Source organism: Aphelocoma coerulescens, chromosome 7 (genome assembly GCF_041296385.1).
Source record: "Aphelocoma coerulescens isolate FSJ_1873_10779 chromosome 7, UR_Acoe_1.0, whole genome shotgun sequence".
NCBI lineage: Eukaryota > Metazoa > Chordata > Aves > Passeriformes > Corvidae > Aphelocoma > Aphelocoma coerulescens.
Window position 1 is genome coordinate 11,643,167 of NC_091021.1, and position 21,198 is coordinate 11,664,364.

Sequence of the window (21,198 nt, forward strand, 5' to 3'; positions counted from 1 at the left end):
AGGAATTATCTACCAGCTACCCCACAGAATGATTTTTGTTAGAAAAAGGAAAAAGGCCAAAATGTGGCTAAGCAGCAAATATATTATAAAAACAAAGTATGAAAGCAATTTAGCTATGAATCCTGACTGGCACATGCATCCTCCTCCCAGCTTACTTGTTTGAATTTAACTCTTTGTTGGTAACTTGGAAACAGCCAGGTGAAGACAAAAGTGCTACACTTACAAAACAGTATGGGAAGTAAAAACAGAATAAAATACAGACCCCAGATCCTAGGGCTATGCTAGCTTTATTGACAGTTACTTCATTCTAGAAGAATTATTTTTCATTTGGAAGAATTATTTTTCATTTGGAATAATTTCATTTATTTTTCATTTCAGTTGAAAGTAAAATTGCCCATAAATACAGAGTGAAAAATGCCCCAACCTCATCTCATCATCCAACCTCATGCAATGTCTTTTTTTAATCACACCTGTATAAACATATATTATTTTAAATTGTCTGGATAAATCAAAGGTATTTACTGGCCAAAAGACAGACAGAGTACGAGCAATTCTCCACAAGGCCTCCACCAGTAAAGCAACGAAGAGACACGCACCCTGAATAATCAGGTAGCTCAGCAGATGGGAGGGGGGCACATAGACCCACTTCTCTCAGACATAGCTTGAATTTGAACCTTCATCTGTACTCTCCGAGTGGGTTTCCAGTGAGCAGGATAGTAGGTAAAAGGAGGTCACTAATAGCACTGTCTTTTGCTCATCCTTTCCCATTCCATTCCATTAAATGTAGCCATTTAATCCGCTGCAGACCCCCGATCACAAACAATGCAGGAGGGCAGACTGCCCTTGTAAAATTCAACCGGTATGAAAGGACACAAACATCAAATACAGTTGCTGATTGACAGCTTCATTTATATTCCAGAAAGGACCAGGAGGATTAAAGCCAGGTCCTTTCTACCATGCTCACGTGCAGCAGTGAGAAACCGTCTGAATTGACCCTTTGCTGTCGCTGCCAGGAGGATCTCTCCTGAAGAGACGATAAGACACAGAACAGGGATCAGTGTGTTTGCCTCTCTTTTGCTTTTTTAAACTAGAAAACACTTTCTGTTTATCCCCTTCAAATTTTCTACCCCTATTTTGTTAGGTTTTCAGTTTAAGAACAAAATGTTTTTCATGCTTAGTTTGTCTACCTGGTTAAAGGGGACTGAGAAGTATTGCTCTACACCACAAGCTTGCCAGAGGCCCTGCAGCCAAGCACCTTTGCTCTCCGCAGGCTCAAACCAATTCCCCCAAACACATGCAGCAAGATCCAGACCGGGTGCTGACAACAAATGGACTTCAGGTGGACCAGCCAGCAGGGAGAGCTCTGCTTTCTCCCCAGCAGCACAGCCATTATAAATGCTGCATAGGGAACCTACACCCAAGGCAAACCAGGGATTCTCAAGTTGGGATTTACTTCTAAATAAGCAGAAGCTGATCTGGGGGATGTGCCCTACCTCTGTTAGGTTAAAGAAAGAAGTGGCTGGGGGTGGGTGCAGCTTTCTGCACCTGTGGGGAAGGTAGATGGGGCACAGCCATCTGCAGCTGGAACAAAAAGCCAAGCCCCTCATGCCACTGGGTTAAAATGCTGCTTCCCTTATCTAAAGGAGAGAATGGGAAAAAATAATTCAGCAGATGAGAATATTTTTAAAAATCTAAAAAAGAAAAGAGAAAAAAAAAAGGAAGAAAAAAAAGCTACCCTAACATGTTAACCAGCACCAGGCTTTGCTCTGTTCATCCTACTGAATGTTTAAATATTTACCTTGTTAGCTAACAGGCTGTTAACTGCACCTCATTTTCCTTCTCTGGACAGGGGAAGACCTAGCCTAACCTAATTTATTTCCACTTTTAAATAGAGCACTGCTTCATTATCAGATTCATGAAGAAGAAAAAAAAAAGAGACAACAAAAATTTTTAATTAAAACTAATAAAGACCATTTCTCAGTTTTACTCAAAACTGCCAGTGTTTCCTGGACTTGTGGGTTTAGCTGAGAGGTTGGGAAGGGAGACAGGAAAAATCTGAATTTATTATACACTGGTCTAAGTTTTTAATCGAGTACACACAGGCCTTTCAGAGTGAACTTGTTTTTTATTTTACCCCAAACTACTGTAATGGTTGCTGTGACACAAAAAAGCATGTGGCTCAATTTCCCCAGCATTTCTCCACTGGTTTACAACACTGGCAGAATACAGAAAGTATTCTGAAGAGTACAAAGCTACAAGAAACCTCTATCCTGCGGTGTTACCTTTTTGCACATAGCCTGCAACATAAAGTGAATGGAAAGCATTAAAGAATGTGGCCCTCACCAAACTAAAGCACCGATTCACTGTTACAGCCTGAGCAATATTGCTCAGAAACAAACAAGACAAGAATGAAAGGTTTAATGATTTCTTCCCATAGCACAGTCCAAGTTTGATCCATTATGACCACGGAACAAACAAATGACACACACACAGCACTGCAACAAGTTCACTGGAGCCCGCAGAGCTGCTACCAAAACATGATGTGCTTCAAAGCACACGATGCCAAAGTCCCTTTGCAGGTATGTGGGGTCTCACTGAGAGAAGGATGAAAGGGTGTCTCACTGGAACAGCCAAAGCCCATTGTGTCCACCCTGCTCCCTCCTTTCCCCCTGCCCCCTTTCCTGCTTACGAGCCGTGCTGTGCTCAGTCACAAACCGCAAATGAGACGGAAAGCGGTGTCAGAAGTGCTGAGCTGTTCAGGACTACCTTTACTTACCCTCCTTTAAGCTGTTCAAACACTAATAAATTACCCATTTACTTGTACTACCCAGATGTTTGCCATCTAGAAAAATAGATTATTATGTGTAGAAGGTTTTGCTCCATCACAAGAGTCCTGTAAATAATATATTGGGATCAGAATGCCGATACCACATGCTAACTTTTATACACCAGCTTGGGGGTGGCAGGAAGAAAAGGAAAGACAGACACTTACTGACCACTAGTCAGAAGTTAAGAACTTTCACAGAGAGCTTATCAAAAAATCAAGTATTCACTGGCGTTCATGCTGTTGGGATAATGAGGTTACTTAAAATAACAGCACAAATGGAGAATAAGGATGACAAGTAATCTGAAAGATTAATTTATTAATTTAATTCTGAGTTTTTGCTTCCACATATATATTATACTTTAATATAAATATATATTTGTACGCATGTATATGTAGAAAATGTGTGTTTATATACTAAACTATAAATATATCATATATGTGTTTATATATATAAACCAAAGTAAAACTTAAAATATATTCCATTTATATATCTATAAATATGACATTCTAACATTTCTTTATATGTCACATTTTCCATAAAAAATGCAAGACTAATTTTAGCAAATCCTACAAATATAAGGAGCCTCAATCTTTGTTGCTTCTTTTATTTTTTACATAAGATTTCTTAAGAGTTCTGAGGAACTCTTAAAGAGAATTCTAGGACTTTAATTGAAATGACATGAGATGCTGACCTTTAACAACAGTGTCTTTCAACCCCTGTGTCCATTATGCACAGAAATGCCTATCAAAACCCACAAAGAACGAAGAGGTTTTCAATATTCTCATTAAAATCTGACTCTCTCATGGTTCCGGCTAATTGAATTTCACTTACAGTTGTCGTGAAGTTTTGTAGGGTAGACAAAACAGTGATTTGCTGGTAAATGATGTATATAGGGAGGGAAATAAATATTTGAGAAGTTCTTAGCCCTCTTTCTTCAAACATCAGGGAGAAAGACAAAGAATACAACTCAAGCAATGAACAGGTCAAGAAGGAGCAGCTTTTACAAGGAAAACTTTGATCTGGATGGCTGAGTATCACTGCAAGAAATCCAGTCTGTTTAGCAACCTCAGACAAGTTGTCACGGAATTGCACAGCAGAGTTTACTGCAAGATGTCGGTATGAGCCGTACCCCTGGCACATACTACTGTTAAACGATTTGATTTGGGCCTTTTATAAGGCCACCTGAAACTGGAGAGAAGAAACAAGAGTTTACCCATTTTAAGTATCCCCAGTAGAAGCAAGGGGGACAAAGGGGATTACCAAAGGTAAGGAGCTGTTAATTAGAGATGGTGTAAGATGGAACTGCTGAAAAGAGGTGTGAAGAGAGCTGGGTGGGTTTCTTTCATTTGTTTCAGGATGTTTTGTTTTAAATCATGGTTTAGCAGGGTGAGAATACTCTGTGTCAAAAGAGGTTGAGCTCAGAGAAATACAGCAGCTTTACATGGGCTGACAACTCTGTTAGGTGAGACCAATACACTGTCTCTGTTAAAACGAAAAAGAAAAAAGTAGCAGAAAGGAGTGACAGTCAGGAAGTGACCCAACATTTAGCTTGTTGATCACTGTATCTTCTTGTTATTTAAGCCATTATATCACCAATGTCTCTCCTATTTATTAAACTCTTCTCAATAGAAGGTCTTTGATCACATGAATAGGGAGCCACGACTCAGACACAAGTGACAGTGGGCTGAAGGGTCAGAAGATCCCAGATTATAGCAGCCTTGTAACTTATTGCATGTTACTCACATGAGAAACCTGAATTCAGGTTTCCTCTCAGTTTTTCCCATACTGCTACCTTGCACTTCTGTAGAAAATAGCGTATCTGGTCTTCCCAGCTACAGCAAACTTGGCTGTATATATCAAGCACAGTTCAGCAGGGTTTCGCCACACTTTTACTGTACCTTTCTTGATATGATACAGAAATAAACCTGCTTGTGCGTGTGTGTTCAATACAGCCCCCAGCTGGTATGTTCTCCCTTTACCTGACATTCAGTTGGAAGCTATTGTGGTTCTGGAGACAGCACAGATGGGAATACTTCACAGCATCTTTCCCTACTAATCATCTCTTCAGGTCCTTCCAATTGCCTCAGAGCCCTACCCTCTTGTACCGGCTTAGGCAAATCCATTATTTCATCGGTATTTACACCTTTCAAATATTTGTACACATGGTTATAATCCCATAAGGGGCACTATGGTCATGCTGCTCTCACAAAGGCTAGTCTGGGTGAAGGAGCACAGCACTCTAGCTGCCACATTCTTACACACAACAGCCTGCGGCTTGGACAGATTTGCTAAACAGCATCGTACCACACAGATCTGGTCTCTGTTTTGAAGTAATACTAAAACACAGGCCACAAGCGCAAGGGGCCTCCAATTAACAGCAGAGAGCAGGGCTGAGTTCACGCATTTAAACCCTTGAAGAAAACGAACACACTTGCAGTCTGGGTTGCTTCCCACCCCAGCCATGTGCACTATCAATCCAGAGAACTCTTAACATATGTCTGTGCCTTGGTTTCCTTCCTACACAGTCAGGAGAGCCACCTTTCTCTCTTGCTGCAGCTCACTGCAAAGACAGCTGCATCAGTGCTCCAGAACACAGTGCTCTGCAGAAGCACTGAAGCCAAGCTGTCCTGTGGCTGCAAGCAACGTCAGAGTTTCACAGGCGAGGCAGCTGGAGTAGGAATGGAGTAGGTCCTGAGGTACACCTCTGGGTGTCAGCTACCCTAGCCAGACACTGATCGGCCCAACAAAATTCTCCTCTTTCCCACTGCAGTGATGCAAGGCTGACAGGGCTGAGCCGTCTGATCTCTGCTCACTAAACCACAATCTCCACAGAGCGTCACTCACCTCTGCGCCCAGCTACTGCAATTCCACATGGCAAGGCAAGATACTTAAACCCTTCTCCTTTCTTGTTCTTGTACTACACCTTCCCCACTGATCACTGCCAGCCTCTCCATCCAGCCTTCCACTCCGACCAACCACACACAGCTCTTTGCAAACACAAGTCTTCCCCTCTCTCCAGTCTCTAGACAGCATTAGAAGAAACTGAGCACAAGAGAGGCCTCTGAGGCATAAATGCAAGGCACTGCCTCTTCCAATGGCTCTGCTCAAGGTAATGCATTGCTTAAGAAGCAGAGCTTGGCAATCTCTACAGTGACAACGATGGGAAAGATCTCTTGTTCTGTGTTAACTTCCCTCCACTGTTTTATCACTCCTCCTTCTGTTCAACTTGACATCTGAGCACCATTTCACTCTTCTGTACACCCCTTTCCTTGTCATGGCCACACACAGTAACTAACCCAAGCAACCATCCTGTCTGTGCCTGGCTAAAGCTGCCCCCAGAGAGCAGTCAGGGCAGGCACCCCACACTCCCTGCCACTACACCTAGTTCAAGTACCTGAGAAGGCAAACTCCATTTCAATCACCCAATCAGCTCTGCTAACTTCTGCAGACAATGCACATCAGTTCTACGTACACACTCAAAACAGCTAGCAAGGAACTGGTCAAAAGAAAAAATATATATCCACAGGAAATCACACTATTTTCTTTTTCACATGGATTCTAAGAAAGTAGATACGAAAAGCATCAAACTAACACTGTTCTTCTTCCACCCCACACTGAGGAGGGAATAATCTTTCACAGCAGGTCTCAAAGCCACAGGACTGCACACAGGGTACACCAGATTGCAGCTACTTTTATACTACTTTGGTTCCAGCACTCAGCACTGTGTATTCTATGTACCTCCTACCAGTTCCCTTCTTTTGCATAGCCCTGTTAGAATACCTAACCCACAAAAAAAAAAAAATTCATCAGGGCATGTAAATTTTATTAAACTACATAAGAACAGGTGCCCCTTTAAAGCATGACTCTTTTCCTCCCTAAAAGGCACATGTAGCAGGTTCACTACTGTCAGGTGTAGACTCGAGTGATGAAAGAAAAATACATAAATGTTTATTAAACCTTTGTTGCCATTTACACCACCAACTTTCACACCCCAGTGCCAAGCTGTTAACGAATTCCCATGCTGTTCCAGAAGACATTTCACAGCTCCTGTCAGAAAAGGGAAGTTTCATGAGGGCAGCACTTGCTGGAAAACTCTGCTCCACCATCATCAACAAAAAATCACAACCAGCTGTTTGTGGAATAAATGTGTCCTGCCCAAACTGTGTGGGAATAAAGAGTTTCTTCCACGGAGGCGTGGGGCCACCTTCGCATATACCTCCTGATACATTTTTATCTCAAGATTGTTTATGCTGACTTATCAATTTACCTAGAACCAGGAATAAAAATGATCCATAATAAGCCAAGTGACCACAAGCCAGTCATTACATGAGGCCCAGGCCAGGTGGCAGCTGTGTGTGTGTGTGTTCCAGCTCAAATGTTCGGACACAGCATCACACCCTGGGGGAGCTCTGCAGCTCCAGGCTGCAGCCCAGGCCGGCAGCCCTATGGCAGGGCCCCTTTGGGCACGCAGCCCCCTCAGGGAGGCACATACCACCTACCACTCTGTGCCACATCTCCTTTCCACCAGCCAGTCTCTGCTGTGCTGCTCTACAGCTGGGAAGCGTGAGGCACAGCCCTGCACACAAGACACACCAACTCGGCCTCAGCAGCTCTGCAGGGCTGCCATGGGGAACTGCAGCAAAGGTGGGGTGAAATCCCACAGCAATTCTCTCTGCTGCCACAGCTCTTCTTTCCCCCCTAACTAGCTCTTCTATCTGCCACAGAAGACCCTACTCTAAAAGGAACAGGCAAAGGCAAGATGCTTCTTGCAAGATGAAGTGAAATTGCTGCTCCTCTCAGCATCATCCAAAAAAAGAGGGGGCCAAAATGAAATACTTTCTCAACTCAAAAGGTGACAATTACTACATGCGAAGTTACAGCTTAGACAGCTTTTACAATACCAAACCTTTGACAAACGTGTTTACTTTGTCCCTGGAGGACACCTACTCATGTCACTGTTTTGCACAGCATGATGTTCAAAGCCTTACCATTTTGAAAAATGCACCTGAGGACCTTCAACTTCTCATGCAGATCCCGTAATTCAGTTGATCATAAAAAAGGACTAAGTGACGTTTATTAATATATATTGCTAATGGAAATCAATTCCAAGCACTAGAACAGAAGCAGACTTGTCCTACAACCATAATGAATAAAGTAAATAGCTTTATTTTTTTCACCAATTTAATATCAGAAAGTTGTGTTCCCAAATAAATCCTTATAATAGCATTTTAGCAGCACACTTCTGTCAACCTTAGTTAACAATTTAGAGCCCTATAGTCTATAAATTTTCTCATTAAACAAAACAATCTCAGAAATCTATTGGCTCTCCCTGCCTGTACCTCACCCCTCAGCTTACAGACAGTGACCACAGAGGCAAGATACTACAGAACATGCTGCATACTTCAGCTTCATATCTCAAAATCAGCATGGCCTGCAGTATTTGTTCAAGATGCCTAAAAGACGTTGGTGGACTGGCCCTTCCGTGTGAAGGTAAATAACCTGACCAAGAGATTTGTTCGCTGATGGTTCTTTAAGGTATTTTTTGTCATTCTAAATATTACACCATATGATGTTGTCTAGAGGAATGTAATTGCTTCCTTAAAGATGAAAATACCTTAGTCTTTTCTTTTAGACAAATTACAGTAATTAAAGATTCAACTTCTATTTTCTAGTCGAGTTATTTGACCAACACATCAAGCAACAGATCAGTATCTGAACCTGCTCATTGACAAAGCTCAAAAACAAAGCAGCCGTTTCCTCTGTGCACGGTGACTAATTTCCTTCGAGAGTCAATCTGCCTCCTCCTCTCTATTCTCACAACAGAGCGATGCCACAAAAGCAAGGTTCCCCCAGGTGAGATGCTCAGGCAGTGTGGATCACTGCACTGGATGGCATGCCTCCTTGGAGCAGGTTTTCTGCAAAGCCCATTCCCCTTTGGAAGTGCCAAGAAACAAATCTTGGCCACCTAATGCAGCATGTTCCACATGTTAGCTCGCAACATGTTGAGCAACTGTGTTAACTGAGATGGATAGTGCTGTCAAACAGAAAGCTGGCTCACCAGGAGGGAAACAGTGGGATATTCTGACCTTTTATATTCAGAAAAAAAGAGTCCCTAAGATGACACAAAGCATTTCATATTAAAAACCAAAACAACTACTTTCTTGCAGGGCTTTTACTACCATATTGTGTAAATAAACACATGAGCTCTGCCTGTATAAAGAACATGAGCCTCTCTCACAGAGCAGAGTCTGACAGAGGAAATGAATCATTATCACTCTGCTTGGAAAGAAGTTTGCACAAGGAGCCCATTCGATTAACCACTCCCTGGAACTCCTGGATTCAACACCACCATTGGTCCTTCTGTTCCCACATTTAAATACCTACCTATACAGAACAATTAAAATCAATAGACAAAATCCAAATCCCGAAGAAAATTGCTATTAAACTACTCTGAATGTGCACAGGTTTTATTGGTGATATGGAGATAAAACAAACTTACAGGTTTCTCATCCAAAAGAATAAGCCCTGAAATAACCTGTTTAGTATAAAAAAGCCTCTTGAAATTCAAAGTTCATTCTGGAAAGATTTTTCCCAACCCACCACCTCCTGCCCATCTCCCTCAAGATTATGATTTTAGGTTGGGGTTTTTTTAAGCTGATATTTTGGGTAGAGAGAGGAAAGCTTTGTTTATTTTAAGATTTAGCTGCTAACAGAATCATCTCTGAGTGGAAGGGACTGTAGAGCTTTACAAAGGGCTTTGCAGCATTATAGTAGGTAACTGAAAACAGAAATCAGCCTGCACATTTAGCCCTACAACTTTTTGCCATAAAGAGAGCATGTATATATATATATGTAACCATTAGCTACAGTGTATAATTAAAAAAATCAACAACTACAATATGCTGTTCAAAACTGCCCGGCTACAAAGAGGAATACTGAATACCATCTAGCTGTACACCTAAAGGTTCTATGCCAAGCAGCAACCTGACTCATGGTACAGAACAAGTGTGTCATGAATATCCTGACTGATCATTATCACCAGATTTCACACTTCAGCAAGATCTAGCTAATGCTTTCTAGGCAGGCTAAAAATGTAGGGCTTGTTGTACACCTAGTTTAGTATTAAGCAATTAACACAACTGATATAAACACTTCCAAGATTTGCCACCAATTTTCTTGCTTTCTCCTTACATCTAACAACCTCAGGCGCTATCTTCTGCAGTGCAGAGAAGTGGGAAAAAACTTTATTGAATACCTTGTGCCTGAGCTGCAGAACTGTGGGAATACCCCAGAGCCAGGAGCGCTGTCTCCACCAGCTGGCTAAAGAGCACATCTTTGCGAACCAGAACGAACTCAGCATGCTCTTCTCGATTATCGTATTCAAGAGAGGCATCCGACTGCTCCACCACACAAAAGACTGGAATCATCAAACCTAGATGGAAAAAACACCAAGAAAAAAACCAGCAAAGCATCAATAACAGGAACAAGAACTGTGTCATACATCTCTGATTAAACTTGTAAATTAACACACCTAGAAGACTCATCGTAAGTGGAAATCTGCCTTTCTCCCTTGTGGGATAACTTTTGTTTTCTTTCCAAGGGAAATACTAAAGTCTCATCACTTGACTCATTTAAAAACCACACTAAAAGCTCTAGAGAATACAGTTCAGGAACAGAATCATAGTCAGTATGAAGATGAACAAAAATTCCTAGTAAGACTTTTTCAACATTGCAGAAGTTTTCTACAGTTCCATGAATGTCCCTATTTCTTTCAGGTCATTTTTCCACATTCAGCCATATGAAAACCTGACACAAAAAGCCATTTCGGCTTCTCTCTACACAGTGAACTTACGGAGAAATCAGCAAGGGGCTGGTCCCCTTGGGGGACCCAGACCATGGCCAGTCTTCTCACTGTACAAGGAAAATACTCGCACTGATTTTGTTGAAAGTTATAATCTTGTGTTGGCAGCTGATGGTCACATAGACCCAGAGAGACCCATGGGTGTCTTTCCACTGCATCCATGAAGAGTGTGAGAACAACTCTTTTCAAAAAAGGATCAAGGATGAGGAGGAACCACAGAAGTGGAAAAATCAGGAGGTCATCTGGATTCAATTTTGTTGCGTTTTATTGTAAATTTACTTTTGTGGTTACAGGATCAAGTTATCTACAGCATTAGATAAATTGTGAAGCATGAACTTTAAGGGATTCAATACTACAGGCAGTAGAGAAACATGCCAATTTGCAGGAAACAGCCCTACAGTGCACTCACAGAAGGAAGAGGGAACAGACGGAAAACCTACAGAACTGCACAGCCATTTCCACCACCTGCTACAGGCCAGACTACCTCCAGCCATAGAAATGTTTTAACTGGTTACATACAACTTGTTAGTCTCTAGGTAAACTAGAAAATATTGATGCAGAGAACAATCTCAGCCTAAAGCAGTTTTCCAAATGTGCCATCTAATGCTCATAATGTCACCAGAAAGTTCACCTCTAAATCTTGTTCTTCAGAATGAAATATAACCATTTCCAGTAGACAATAACTACAAAAAATATCTGAGCATATTTATGAATTTCAGACACAAATCACTGTATTTCTGGACCAGACACTTCTTTAAGGGAAAAAGAGGAGAAAGCCACATTTCAGTTCTCCTTCACAAAGTCTATTAAATATTTTTGAGATCTTCTACTGTCAGTAGCTTCAGTGTCTACAAACCAACAGATATATATCCCTTCAGAGAAGTCACCTTGCTCTGAAATAAATCCAGCCATACCAGCAACTGCCTTGTCTTGAATTTCCAGAGACGAGATCTACTTTAAAATACATTTTAGATACATAATTCTAACTTAGTGACTTATCTAGCACGGAGTGGCTCTCAGTTTGACATTCTAGCTGCAGGAGCTACAAGCTACAATATCCACTTGATGTGTTTTAATTCTCTGTTTTAAAACACACCCCAAAGTAACATGAAAGAAGGTTATAGCATCACATTGATACTGCTGCCTCTTCACTGCTTGACTCTGGGTTAAATTGATGCATTTTTCAAGTTCAAGCAGCCAAATTCTAACACACAGTGCTAAAAAGGAATCTCAGTGAAAAAAAATCTCTAGGTGCTTTCCTGAAGAGACAGTACATGGGTGATCGTGTTCCTCTGAAATCAGTGACAAAATTTCTTTTCCTATCAAAGGTTAAAACTTGAATTCTATTTCTCCATACACCATTTAACTAGTTAATATGAAAATAAGTCTCTTTAAGTGACAAACCTCCAGTCCTGTCGAACATACAGGCTGTCACAGCACTTTTGATGCGGCTATTAATGTCTTAGCAAAAGATTAAGATAATTGGCCAAATGCTGAGGCTGTAATATCAGTTGTGTAAATTACATTTTGGCAAGACAGAAAAAGTGGTGAAGCAAACTGATAAGAAGGATGTCACACTGTCTTTTATGCTCCTGCTGGATGCTTTCCTTGTCATACAAAAATCTCTCCTTTCCAGCACAGAAGTTGCACCTATTCTCTGCACTCATCCTTTACTGTCTGAGTACAAACAGGATCTCAAATGCTAGAACTGATGCCGTACATGATATCACTTTATGGATAGCACAAAGGACTCCACACAACTCCTGCCCATGATGACTTTCCTGCCCCTTCCTGCTGTCCATGCTTGCAGGAGCTCTGCTAAAAAACAGCTTTTGAAAAAACATCACTGAACTCAGTGACCCAGAGTAACTGATGATAAGCTGCTATTAGCACCTTAAAAACAGAGAGCAAAGGGCAGGTTACCACATCTGTCATTACTGACCCATTCTCATGCTTCTCACTATAGCATCTGGAATCTTCATACTGATTTTAAAAATAAAATAAAAAGCAACAGTAATCAAACTTATTTCCAAGTCAATCTCACTCCAAGAAGTTTCAACTGCTTTGCTCTCTATTTCGCATTAGAGAGTTAAACTGTCGTATCTCCAATGAATTTACTACCTCAAACTTATCTGTTTCCTAATGTTATCTGAAAATAAACATACTTTCAGTATGTTGGAATCAAAAGGAAAAACATCTGCAGATGCTAACATGCTCTCTACATGCTGATATACACCATGGCTTGCTCTTACATGCATATATTACACCTCCAGCTTGCTACAGGGCCCTTAGAGAAGAGCAGTACAAGTTAGTCACTACTCACTGTCATTCCAGTTGAAGAATTTGGAGCAGTACTCAGAGAGCTGGAGACCAAGCATCCATAACAGTCTCACATGCAGTGTTACTGCAGTGCAAGCCAGCCTTACTCATAAATCCTGGAACTCCTCAGCTCTTTCCCTAACGAGCAATCAGCCAGAATCCCTGTCATCCACCCTCGCCTGTGCACACTCACGGATCAGGCTGAGGTCCCCCAGCACTGAACTCGTGTGCACTCACTCTCCCAGCTTTAGAGAGAGGCTGTGGGGAGTGATGCTGCACAGCTCATGGTACACGACACATGGCACTGATTTTCACACACAGAGAAAACGAGGAGTAATCCGAGGGCTAAAAAGGAAATAGTTTGTTTCCTTAAAGACAAACACAATGCTACTATGCACACAAAACATTAACAGCAATCACAAATCACAGTAAAGGCTTCTTCTTGATTTTGATTAACGTAGCTGACTCATGAACAGCTCTTTCACGCTTCCCGCAGAGCTTTGACCCCATATAGATGCCATCTGCATAAAATGTCAGGGGAGCATAAACTGAGATCTACAGAAAGGCTTTTATAAGGACATCCATACACATCAAGAATTCCATTTAACCCATGAAAGAGAGCAGTGAAAAACTGCTCCCACCATTACCCAGAAGAAGAGAATGGTTAGCAGCAACCAGTACCTTTGTATAACATAAACATTTAAGCAAATCAGAGATGAGATTTAAGCTCCGCTGTTGCTTTCACGGCAAAGCTGCAATGTACAGAGTCTTTGTAAACACACTTGCATTTTTTGCCAAGACTCTCCTAAGGGGCTGAGAAATTAAGACGAAATTAAATATGTATCAAAGAGACCAAATGCACATTTTCTCCTCATTGCCCATTTTAATCGATAGTTTTATTTCAGTAGGGAGCAATCAATTCTTTAAAAATGAAGGAAAGAGAAATAGATATTTCATTAGAGAAGTTAAAACCCAAGATACTCTGCTGCATAAAGCATTCATTTTTACAAAAAAATACTTAGAGACAGTTAAAAGTATTATCAATTTGCAATCATACAGCTCCCTGGAAAACATCTCCAGCTGTAAGGCTTCCAAGTAAAAGCTGCAGATTTCTAATTACAAACTAGAAGGACGAGAAGAAAGCAGTTATTAAAAAGTCCTGCACTATTTCTTTTATTCATTTGCAAATAATACTTTGTCCAGTGCATGCTTTTTTAAGTGATAAATGTGATACTATTGGCACTGAACTTCTATGCATGGTCTGGTTCCACAGAACCATCACAGGCAGAGCAGAAAGCTGAGGAGCAGGTTCCACTCTTACAGCCACCCACTCCAGCCATTAAATAGGGAGCAGTGCTTGTGTGTCCTAATAAAATGAAGATCAACTAGAAAGAAAAGGCTCCAAAAAAATTCATGTCTTTTTAGATTAAAATCTCTTTCCATCAGGACAAGTTTTGAGTCCCATCTAGGTGTTATTTAATTTAATCTAATTTGAACAATTTCCAAACATCAGGTTGATTAATTTCAACAGCATGGTGTTATGGAAAGATTTACTGTACAGGGGTTGTCTAGCAGGGAATTAATAAAGAAGCCAGTTCTTTGCCCTGAGTAACATGAGGTTTTAAGACTTCCCAGATTTCTAGTGGGAATACTTCACAGCCCAGGCATGTTTTCTTCTGGGAGTGAAACCCACCAAAATTATTAAAAACTGAGATCAAATGGTGGTGTCAAACCCAAAGGAAATCATTCTACAGTGGAGAGATTTTTATCAAGCGAAGAAAGTGGAAAATAAAGTTTTTGTTGTTGCTGTTATGCTTCAGGTTTTTACATTTTGTTTGTCGGCTATTTTTTTTGTTTTGTTTTAAACAGAACACAGGCACACATGCAGGGTAATCTGCCTCAAAGACAAAGCAAATTTCTATGGTTTGGAGATCAGAAACCAGGACATCGACTAGAAAATTCATAAACTACTGAAAATTCTTCATTACTTTATGTAGAAAACATTTTCCCTAGCAGAGACTGTAACATGGGCCACTCTCTAAGCTGGCCTTTCCAGTATAGAGAAAAAAAGAAAAGAAAAGAAAAAAAAATTTAAATAAATCTAGGCAATAGCAAGAGAAGAATCCACAAATGTTTATTTCCACACGCACCGAAAAACCATTGAAGTGCAAGCAACTTTGCCTGGACTTCTAAGATGAGACCCTTACGCTACAACAGAAACGAAGAAGCCCAATTAGCAAAGCATGGATTGTCTTAAGGACATTATCTAGATAAAGATTCCATATATTTAACAATAAAGCATGCGTCTACAACTGGCAGTAACCACAGGAAGCAATCAAACTACAAGCATTTCCTAAACCTAATCTGCTTCTGTTTTTTCTTTAGAGAGAGACCTTTATCCAGCAAAAGCAGTGAAGGGAAAGCAGTCCATTTATTTATTTCTGTCTGCACTGCAGTAGAGCTGACCTTACATATACTGATTTGGTATTTAACTGTCTTTCCCTTTCTTCTAAACAATTTTGAGAAATGAACCTAAACTGAGAAAAATCCTTTAAAAGGCAGAAATCGGCACAGGAGAGGTTTGCCACTTCTCCTTTTCACATCCTGCAGCTCTAATTGAAAAGGCAGAAGCCAATTAAGTTTGACAGCTTTCAGTTACACAGAAATACCTGAATTTCTGCAGCAAAGATGCTATCCTGTACCCTAAAGTGTAACACAAATCCATAATTTCCTTTCTGAAAAACTTAATCCCACCACTAAGTTAATTAAAAAAAAAAAAGAAACTAAAAAGGGAAGCTTTAAAGCCTCAGTGTGCCACTTCTTCTAAACAGTGAAAACTGCAAATCCTGAAGTGATCGGAAATTAAAACCTACTTCACACATTAATAATCAGGAGGTTTCTATTTATGTCTTGACTAGCTGAACAAACAAAAAATCAGAGAATCATTTTGGTTGGAAAAGACCTTTAAGATCACATGTAACAATAGAAGATAAATTCGTAATTAGAAAAATCAACTACACTCCAAAATGTGAGGTATTTTGTCCAGCTGGCCGTGGCTTTTTCAAGAGGAAAGACACCAAATAGTATTTGAATGAAAAGGGGGTTGTTCTGAACTCAACATCACTTTTGTTTAAATCACAGCGTAGCTGTAGCTGGTGATGATGAGAGATCTTCTCCAGAAAATCCTGCAGAGTCCAGCTGAGGACTGCAGACTCAGGGGACACAGTGACAGGCTAACCAAGCACAATCACACCATTTCCACAGGGCCACACACACACATGACTGCTCACACTCAAGAAGGATCTGGCCTGAAGCAGATCCCAGGTTCAGCCCATGCCGGGGCAATTCCGTGATACGATAGAAGAGACAGAGCTCCCTCATTTCAGCAAGCATTAGGCATGTCCATTAAGGCTCACTTTCAAGTTACCCCATAAATTATGAATACAATTAAATCAGACAGAATATAAGTTGTTGGCACTTAACTTATTTACAATAAATGCTTGGTTTGGGTAAATGGACTGTGTTTCAGCCTTTTACTTATCAAGCGCACCAGCTTACAACAGTCTCATTATGAGGCTGAGAATTCTTTCACTGTAAATCTTTTTTAATGGGGACTGAAGGCATGACTTTGCAGTTGTTTGTCACTAACCACTCGGAACCACGTGAAGAAAGCTGTGTGCACACACTGACAGGCGGCCAGCGGGAAATCGCTGTGTCAAATACAGGAGACTGCATCAAGATCTTTGCAACTGTACGGTCCGATCAAGCACCTCATTACAGCAAAAGGTTTTGTTTAAAAACAAGGACCCTACTTTCTGCTAATCCTCTGCTCTCCAGTGTGTTCTAGACAAAATGCACGATATCTGATTTTGCATATAAGCAGTAATGTGATGCTGTTAAACTCCTACTCTTCATGGGTTTATAAGCCCGCTGCAAATAATTTGTTCTGGGATGCAATTTGGTAAAGAAGAGCTCAGTCCAAAGATGATTTTAATGCAATGTTTGCCAAAGAAACAAAATCATGTTAAATAACATTACATTGTAGAATTTTTCTTCTTAGGAGGGCCAGAGGAAGTAAAACTAAGGACAATATCTTTCTACTCCTCCTCAGCTATTTTTTCTGGCTTTACATATTCAATAAATCTGTAGGCAGGAAATGCATTTCTACATTTTATATTTTAGCCAATGGCGAATGCAAACCACAAGATATTATTTACATCTTTCTTCAGCTTCCAGTCCTTTCTGTGGCTTCAGTCTCCCAGCCATCACAGCTATCCCAGATCTCAGGAAGTCTTATTTATAAGTCACTACCGTCTCTGCAGATGTTCTCTGTTTCTGTCAGCTTAACTACCCAAAGAATCCTTCTCCTAGCTGAAATAACAGCCTTGCTGTTTAACACAAAATATTTCAGGCCACTATCCCACCACAGAAACATATTATGAAACTCATAACTTGATTTGATAATACTTGAATTTCTAAAAAAATGATATAAAAAAAGAGCCATATTTAGAGCATGTGCTGTGACAAACAAGAAATGAGAAACAGAAGAACACCAAGCATTTACCTCTGGCACAGCCTCTCCTGCGGCATGTCTGGGACACAAGTGTTACTCACAGGAGATGAGGCCAAAGTGGATCAGCTGTTTCTGGTAACAAACCCCCTTCACTAAACCAGTTGCTTTAACTCAACCCAAAGTTTGAGTCTGTTGCACCAGTTGGGTTCACAGGATAGGAACAGGAGCAGCCCCACTGGGGCTTTGTGCCACCCTGTTAGCCCAAGGACAGCCATGCACAGGGCAGCCAGGAAGCAGGAGCAACTAAACGGGAGAATAAAGCACTTCCACGTCTCCAATTAAATGAGCAAAACTGAGAGCAATGATAGCCCAGAGCTCAAAATACTGTTTTGAGGGAGCCTGAGTGAGAAGGCAGCACAAATAGCTGTCTGGGTTGCTGCAGCAGAAAGCTCAGCCCCCCCGGTGCCAGCAGCATCCCCTGGCACACAGGAATCCTGTGGGGTACCAGCACCATGCTCTCCACCAGAATCACACACAGGCCTTCCAATCCATGGAATAGAATCATAGAATCAGTTAGGGTGGAAAAAACACTTAATATAATTGAGTCCAACTATTCCCATTGAAAGGCAAAGGTGAAGACACTATAGCTACATTTTTCCTAAATAAAACAGCTCAATTGGTTCAACTTGTTTCCCAGTTATAAAAGAAGAAAAAATATCCCACAGCCATACTTTATAATATAAACTAAATGGAAAATATACTCATTTCCCTCAAAATCAGTGGAAGAAACATTTTTAAAATCAGCTGACTTTTTGTTAAAAAAAAATCATCTTAAGCCATTAATTTCCTATAAGTTTTAGGGTTTGGTTTAACTCAAAAACAAGTATAGGGCTCATGAGGGGTTATTAGTTTGAGGGACTACTTTATGTTTCTTTTCTCTCAAAAACGTAACAAAACTCGCCTACAGGGCTAAGACTCTCTATGCCAAGTTCCACCCAAAATTATTTTTAATGACCGACATTTTTAAACCCTGAAAACTGGAACCGCTAATAAGCCCTTAAATTCAGTGGTGCTAGCAGATGCCACCATATTATGTAATTTTTGAAGCAAAAAAACATCTTCTAGCAAAAGCATTTTAATGAAGGTTCTATTAACTAGTCTCCTGGTACTGGGATAAGTCCCCTGGAATGCAACAGAAAAGCTTTCATAGCTGGTTTGAGGTTTTATTTCTGGAGAAGTGCTGCAGACCACACTTGGGCCTATTTTGGGGTCTCCACTGGGACCCACCAGCAAGTACTTTTCTCCTTCACGTCCATCCCTCTGTGAACCGCGCCCTGGCAAGAAAAAGAAATTGTATCACCCCTTCTCTGTGTTACAAGATAAATGTCTGCCAAGAGAGTCTAAAGTAACTACTGCACCTACACCTCTGCCTTCAAACCCACTTGCAGGCTCCGATAGTGAGACAAGCTGAATTACCTGCAACCACTGTAACCACTGCCTCCCTCCCTCCTGTCTTATAGATAATGGCAGCACTAGAAAACCTCACTTCTAAGTGACAATGTCAACAGATATGGCAGAACTGGCTATGGGCAAAAGTTACAAGTATGCACGCAAGAGGACAAGCCACATCAAACTTTGTCTCTGAATAAACGTTGTCAAACTCAATGGTTACTGATGAAGTGCTGCACCCTGCTTGACTTCCAGCAAGGGTAAGGCTACTGCTACAGCAATATCATTGCTAGATGATAGAAGGAGACCACAAAAATCTTCATCGCGTCTTCAGCAGGAAAGTAAGTGGAGGAGAGAGCCACAAATGAGAAGAAGTAGAAGCCATTCTGTCCTCCAGAATGCAGCCAATTTCCCTCTCTGCCTCCCGTTCACCAGTCAATACAGAGTCTTCAGACAGTCTGCACCTACGGCCTATTATGGGTCAGCAACTGCCCTCTGGGGCTTGGCCTTTACTTACAACTCCAATCTTTCACACCCTTGAGGAGAGAGGGCAACTTCAGAGTGGCTTTCTCTTGTATTCTCTTTTTCAAGACCAGAGCAGTTGTGGGGGAATACTCTACAAACACAAGATCACACATTTAACAGCTATCAATTGGAACATTACTCTTCTAGGAATATTTACATTTATCTGCCAGCAGGTTTTTAATAACTACCAGATCTTTATCAAACAAGTCATGAGGTCAAGGAATAAAAGTTAACAGATACACTCTCTTTCTCAGGTATGCACAATACACTTCACACAGTTAGTAATACTTTGGGGCAAGGGTGAAAAAGACAGGCTGACCTACTGTGTGTGGATTCACTTGTGAAAAGTCAGCAATGCTTTTGGGGCTCAACAAGCTGAATTGCTACATTATTATGCACACAGAGCTACACCAAAGAATTAGATATTTCTGCTAGTGCAAATGCATGTGCTCACTGAGAGGTGTTAGCCAAAGAAAGCAGATTACATCTGTGCTCCAAAGGCCGAACTGGCTCCCAGTTCACTTTCAGATGCCATTCCAAGTGTTGATTTATAAAGCTGTATGATATAGGACTAGAGCCAAGGCTACTGTAACAAGGCTCTCTCTTTCCGTGTATGGTACAGCCGAAAGGACACTTCTGCTTACAGCTCTAGGAGTCTGAGAAAATGGGAGAGCCAGGATCCCTCAGCCTCAGGCCTTCAACTACAGTTTGGTCCCTTTGCAAGAGGCACAGAGAGATGCACGCCCCCCCAGCACAGGGCCTTTCTGCCTTTTGGGTTTTAATCTGAACCCTGAGATGGTGAGGTGGCTAAAGGGCCATAGAAGAGTCAGTCCCAGGTAGTGATGGCTTAAGAGATCAAGTACTCTTATTTGCATTCATGCCCACAGATTTCAAGAGGGCAAAAAAACCCCCACAAAACACTCCCCCCACATAAAGTAGCACCACTTTTCCTTTTGAAAAAGGAAGTAATTTTTACTACTTTCTACCTGTCCATGGCATTCTCAAAGCTCATCTAGCTGGCAGGCCAGTATGACACTGTGATCATATTAATGCAATCAGAAAGGCTCAATACAGTCATTATTAAGCCAGACCCAGACACTTAGATAATGCCTAACTTGAGCACTACTGTCAGGCAATACGCCTACTTACTGCATACTTGCTCACAGGAGCCCATATGAAGTCTACTATCTAGACTTCTAGCTTGAGAAACAAACTACTTAAAAAAAAAAAAAAAAGGAAAATTTTAAAAAAAGCCCACACTTCTGTTACTCTGCATTTTCTCTAAGTCTAAAAATTGGTAGTGTGTATGACAGGTCCACCTCATTTTTCTTAATGATGTTTTTATTATTCTTTCACTCAATTAAAACAGAAATGGATATTGCATCTTCTGACTGTATAATTGTTATTGTAATCTGTTTTCGATCACTGCTTGGGAAATGGGTCCAAAACAACATAAACTATCCACAGCCTCAGAATACAAGTCATTTTCTTTTACTACGATACTTAAAGAGACATCTATCATGTTGCTCCACTAACATGTTTGTATTATGGCAAAGAAGTTATTTGTAACTTGGGAAAAGACATTATGAAAATCACCTTTTACTCCAAAGTATTGTATAACTCATAACTTATAACTACATTTCTTAATAACCATTCAAAATAATAAGGCTGGAAATTGTGCACATCTAAGTTTAATATATAAA

At 40.8% G+C, this 21,198-nt stretch overlaps 1 protein-coding gene across 9 annotated transcripts in view; it reads right to left on the reverse strand.

The window, feature by feature from the left end:
- Window positions 1-21,198, reverse strand: part of SATB2 (SATB homeobox 2) — a 130,213-nt gene that overhangs the window by 99,285 nt on the left and 9,730 nt on the right. For 7 of the 9 annotated variants that reach the window (XM_069022098.1, XM_069022097.1, XM_069022099.1 and 4 more), the window contains one exon: window positions 10,084-10,260. In XM_069022098.1, the coding sequence (XP_068878199.1) occupies window positions 10,084-10,260 (177 nt within the window). Of the gene's footprint in view, window positions 1-1,187; window positions 1,328-10,083; window positions 10,261-10,359; window positions 10,435-21,198 lie in introns of those variants that run through there. The other 2 variants (XM_069022100.1, XM_069022106.1) reach the window with 2 other exon arrangements.